This window comes from Nannospalax galili, unplaced genomic scaffold, assembly GCF_000622305.1.
Source record: "Nannospalax galili isolate Female #2095 unplaced genomic scaffold, S.galili_v1.0 scaffold6096, whole genome shotgun sequence".
Classification (NCBI taxonomy): domain Eukaryota; kingdom Metazoa; phylum Chordata; class Mammalia; order Rodentia; family Spalacidae; genus Nannospalax; species Nannospalax galili.
In genome coordinates, this window is record NW_008338209.1 from 8,036 (window position 1) to 13,007 (window position 4,972).

Sequence of the window (4,972 nt, forward strand, 5' to 3'; positions counted from 1 at the left end):
TTGATTTTCCTGGCTTCTTTTTTTTTTTTTTTCCTGTGCTAGTAAGGATGAACACAGGACCTCATGCATGCTGAGTAAATGATATACCACCAAACTACATTCCCAGCCCTATCTGATTTGAAATGCCACCTTGATCATATATTTAATTTCCACATCTATTTATATGTATTTGAGGACCAAACTCTTTTCCTTTGATGTATCTATTTCTACGTTGTTGCTGCTTCAATCACTAGACTTAGAAATGTTCTTCTATTTGAGGCTGGGTATGGTGGTACATGCCTTTAATCCTAGCACTTGGGAGGCAAAGGTAGGCAGATCTCTGTGAGTCTGAGGCAGACTAGGCCCTCACTGTGTTAGATTCTATCTGAAAACAAAAACAAAAAACCCAAAACAACCAAAGAGGCTGGAGAGATGGCTCAGCAATAAAGAGCAGTGGCTGCTTTTACAGAGGACCGAGGTTCCGTTCCTAGCACCCACATGGCGGCTAACCACCATCGGTAACTGTAACTCAAGTTCCAGGGGATCCAGGGCCCTCTTCTGATCTCTGTGGGCGTTGCATGACATGGATGCACTTATATACATGCAGGCAATACACTTATACACATAAATTAAAAATAATAAATTTTTTTAAAAACAAAAAAGTTCTATTTGATAAGGCTAGTCTTTTTTGTTTTGTTTTTGTTTGTTGGTTAGTAGGTTGGCTGGTTGGTCTTTTTGAGACAGGGTCTCCTGTAGCCCCAGCTGGCCTGGAATTCACTATGTAGACCAGACTAGCCTTGATCTTACACAGATCCACCTGCCTCTGCCTCTGCCTCCTGAGTGCTGGGATTAAAAGCATGCATTACCTTGCCTGGCATTGTTTTATTTTTTGAGATAGGGTCTCACTGTAGCTCCAGCTGGCCTGGAACTCACTATGTAGACCAGGTTGGCCTCCATCTCAGATCTGCCTGCCTCTGCCTCCTGGGTACTGGGATTAAAGGCACGTGCTACCACACCCAGAAAGGCTAATCTTTTAATTTTTCTGACCATTCATGCATACTTTTTTTTTTTTTAAAGACTTTTGACTAGGGCTTCAGAGTAAAAAAAGGCAAAGAGATACCAGCTAACCCATGGAAGTTTTCAGCACTATTCCATGGGAGGGACTGTAAGCAACTACAGGGTAGAATGGCCCGTCTTTTCCACAGCATCCTCAGCTTCAGTCATTTTGAGGCACCACATTTATACTTTTTGATGCATCTGTACTGTATGTCACCTCTATTATTAATTTTTTACTTTTACGTTTTAAAATAAAGCTCCAGCTGGGCGTGGTGGTGCATGCCTTTAATCCCAGCACTCGGGAGGCAGAGGCAGGCAGATCATTGTGAGTTCAAGGCCAGCCTGGTCTACATAGTGAGTTCAGGTCAGCTGGGACTACAGGGAGACCCTGTCTCAAAAACACACACACACACACATATATATATATATCTCACCCACACAGTATGTAAAAGTATAAATTAGATATAATACTTTCCTAGCATATTGAATTTAATAGATTAGCAATTAAAACAAACACTGTCCATGTGTGTGCCCATTTTGTGTGCTGCCAGCACCTTGAGAGAACTGGCTAGCAAACTGTTCTCATCAGTGCTGCAGACCAAGCTCTCCATGGGGAAGGTGCCACTGGGCTGGCTAGGACACCTGTAGCTCAGGGTGGACGCTGGTTGTGCAGGTGGGTCCCATTAGCGAAGATCAGTGATAGTGAGATGTTGACTTATATGATGTAAGTACTTGTACATGTAATTATATGTCCAATGTGGTGTTAAAAAAAACAACAAAAAAACAACAAAAACCCTTTACAAGCGTTAAGAGAGTTGCTGTATTGTTTTTGTGTTCATTACTGTAGTAGGATTTGATACATATACCCTAAAATGGATAGTAGAAAAGGCTGGCCTGTACTTAGTAGAAGAGTGCAAGGTCCTGGGGTCAAGCCAGAGGACAAGTCATGCAAAGAAACAGGGTCTGATGTTTCCGCAAACAAATGTACTCTCACAAAGGCCCTGCGGTTCTGCAAAAGGCCACAGATGATATCACAGTCCACTTACAAGGTTCATGAGATGATAAGACTTATTTGCAGTGCTGAAACAGAAATGCCGCCAAAGGCCAGGGCTGCGAGTCCTTATCTTACGTCTTTAAAGGTTCACAGAGATAAATGGAAAATGCTATCCTATCCTTACAGAGATCAAATTAAGGGGCAGGATCGCTGAGAATCAAATATCTTGTACTGACCTGTCACAAACACTTACTCAGATGCAAGTAAACACACCACACTCCACTGTAGCCCAAGGTAACTCTGGCTCTGAGTTGTCAGTCAGCTTTCTAATCTACCTATTGCTCCGCACCTTCGGTACTGAGAGCAGAGAAGTTGAGACATTTTCTGATAGTAAAATCTCCCTTCAAAATAGAAGCTGCTACTTCCGATATAAATATTCAAATAGCTTGCATTTGTCTTTTTTTTGGAAATAGGGTCTCCCTGTAGCCCCAGCTGGCCTGGAACTCACTATGTAGACCAGGCTGGCCTTGAACTTAGAGATCCATCTACCTCTGCCTCCCAAGTGATGGGATTAAAGACGTAAGCCACCATACCCAGCTGCATTTGTTCTTTTAAAATGAGTCTAGAATAACCTGGATTCCCTCTGTCGGTAGCCATGGAGACTAACGGCAACTATTTCAGTGGTGGAATAACCCTAAGGGACAACATTCTTCACGGTGTCTACTAATGTGCTTCACATTAAAATCAATAAAGCTAGCACCCTTCAAAATTTCACTTGCAGGCTCTGGATCTGAAATCCTATCAGTTTCGAGATCATTTGATGGACGATTGGCTAGCAAAGAGAGGCAGATGACTGCTCCAGAGGAAGCTGGAGCTGTATTTTCCAGTACCTCTGCAGGTCCGCTGTCCCTCATTTCCTGCCACGTGGGACCCCTTCCACAGGTGCCTGGACCTTTCGCTGTAGAAGTTTCTTACCTCTGACCTCTGAAACTGGAAGTCTGAGTGTGTTACTGCTTCCTTCAAGACTTTTCTCTCATCCAAGAGTCACCAGGAGGCCTTGCTGAGATGTGCACTGACCTAATGTGCACTTGAAGGCTCCCCGTTTGCATAATCCACTTTCTGGAAAGCTTTTGGAGTGTTATGTCAATTAAACTTCACCTGGAGTTTCTCAGAATCTAATTGCACAGTGTTGCCAGCTTTCCCTAACCCTCCAAACAAGTGACAGAACTGTTTCTACCGATGTGATTCGCTTGAAGAATCATGTGAGGTGTCCAGTTACTGTTTCAGAGCACCTGGTGGCTGGTGATGTAATTCTCAAACTGGGGTTCAGGATACAGCCTGCAGGGTGGAGCATCTGCCAGTGCAAACCTGTACCGGCTATTTAAAGAGTTCGCTGGCAAGGCCAGGCACCCGCCTGGAGGACAGGGCAGGTGGCAGCAAAAGCCTGCTCTGGGCAAGCACTGGCACTGGAACTCACGTTGGAGGCAAGGGCAGGCAGGGTGAAGAGGATGAAGGATGACAGCGGGCTGGCCGTAGATAGAGAACACAAGTGACAAGGGGTGGGAAGACCCTTCCTGGGCAAAGCATTCCTTATTCTGTTCAAGCACAAACTGCCAAGGCCGCATGCTGCTGCCTGGCAGGGTGGGGTTATGATTGCATACCCTGGGTGTGCAGCTTGTTCTCTCCCTCTTTCACACTGTGGTCTAGTGGAGATGACGAAACCCTACACGTGTGAAGATTAGCTGTTGTAGATGGTCCAAATGTTCCTTCCCCACTGTGAATATAACAGAGAATTCTAGCTTTGGAGAGGAGCCAAAGGTATGATTAAGGTATGATGTACTGTTTGGGGCTGTATTTAAATCTTTACATTATTTTAGGACCTATGTTTTCAATCACATGGTCTCCATTTACAACTCTGTATAATTTTCCTTAATTCAGCTTTATATCCTCAAAACACTCATCTCCCAGAAGGCTTAGGCTTGTTCTCCCAGGAGTAGACTGACTCAAGGATGCAGATATAAGAGATTTATTAAGGAAAGGCCCCAGAGACACCAGGAGGTGAGGGGGAGGAGGAGGAGGGGGAAGGGAGGAAACTGAACAAGGAAACAATTTCCTGCCAAGTCCCAGCCTTGGCCTGGTCCCCAGGAGAGAGCCCCAGAGCACAGATGTAGGAAAGGAAGCTGGGCTGGACTCCTAACCCTCTGGTCAGTAGCAGCCTTGATCAAGGTGAATCGTGGGGTATGGGAGGTGGAGTGGCCACAGCCCTGAGGGCAGACTGGTTCCAGGAACAAGTCGCAGGTTCAAACCTCTCTCTGCAAAGCATGCAGCTTTGAGCTGAGCACAAACAGCTGCCAGGAGACTCCCAGGGACTGAGGGGCAGGTAACAGCACTTCCCATCCCACACTGCCTGCTCTCACCTCCAGCACCAGTTAGAAGTCTTTCATCACTGGCTGCTGCAAGAGGAAATGAATAATCTCTCTTGAAAGTCCTGGGGTCAGCTTTTCATTTTCCACAGAGCTGCCTCCTTGCTCCAGAGGGTAGAAGCAGGTGTTCCTGGAACGCCTTCGTAAAACAGAGCAGCCATCACGACTGAAGATGACCCTGGCCATCTGAAAACTGAGGCGAGCATACTTTTGGCTCTCCTGGTGCCTGAGTTCAGTGATTTTCTGAGACAGGCACTGGCAGACAGATACAGAGAGCCGGTCCCCAGATCCCAGCACTGGGTGACCGAATGCTTCATAGAATTTGTCCAGGGATTTCCGAATTCCATTATCCTCTTCCTTGGTCTCCAGTGGGCCTTTCACGGAAGGATCAAGCCAGAAGTTCTCCGAGTCCCAGGAGCCCTTTTGTTCAGTATTTGGATTGCTGCTATCTGCTAGACAAAACACATTCCAATATTCAAACACAGTAAAAAAAAAAAAAAAATCAGAAAGAAGGCTGGCG

The 4,972-nt window shown here is 45.7% G+C and overlaps 1 protein-coding gene and 1 long non-coding RNA gene across 2 annotated transcripts in view; both read right to left on the reverse strand.

Annotated features, from left to right (window-relative positions):
* The window catches only part of LOC103734138, a 10,678-nt gene extending 7,421 nt beyond the window's left edge, over positions 1-3,257 (reverse strand). The window contains exon 1 of the long non-coding RNA XR_607266.2: positions 3,005-3,257. This is a non-coding gene — a long non-coding RNA (uncharacterized LOC103734138). The remainder of the gene's footprint in view (positions 1-3,004) is intronic.
* A 705-nt stretch (positions 3,258-3,962) lies between these two features.
* Positions 3,963-4,972, reverse strand: part of LOC115070358 (shieldin complex subunit 1-like) — a 40,946-nt gene continuing 39,936 nt past the window's right edge. Inside the window, exon 2 of the mRNA XM_029563483.1 lies at positions 3,963-4,901. Coding sequence (XP_029419343.1) covers positions 4,459-4,901 — 443 coding nt within the window. The 3' untranslated portion in view covers positions 3,963-4,458. The remainder of the gene's footprint in view (positions 4,902-4,972) is intronic.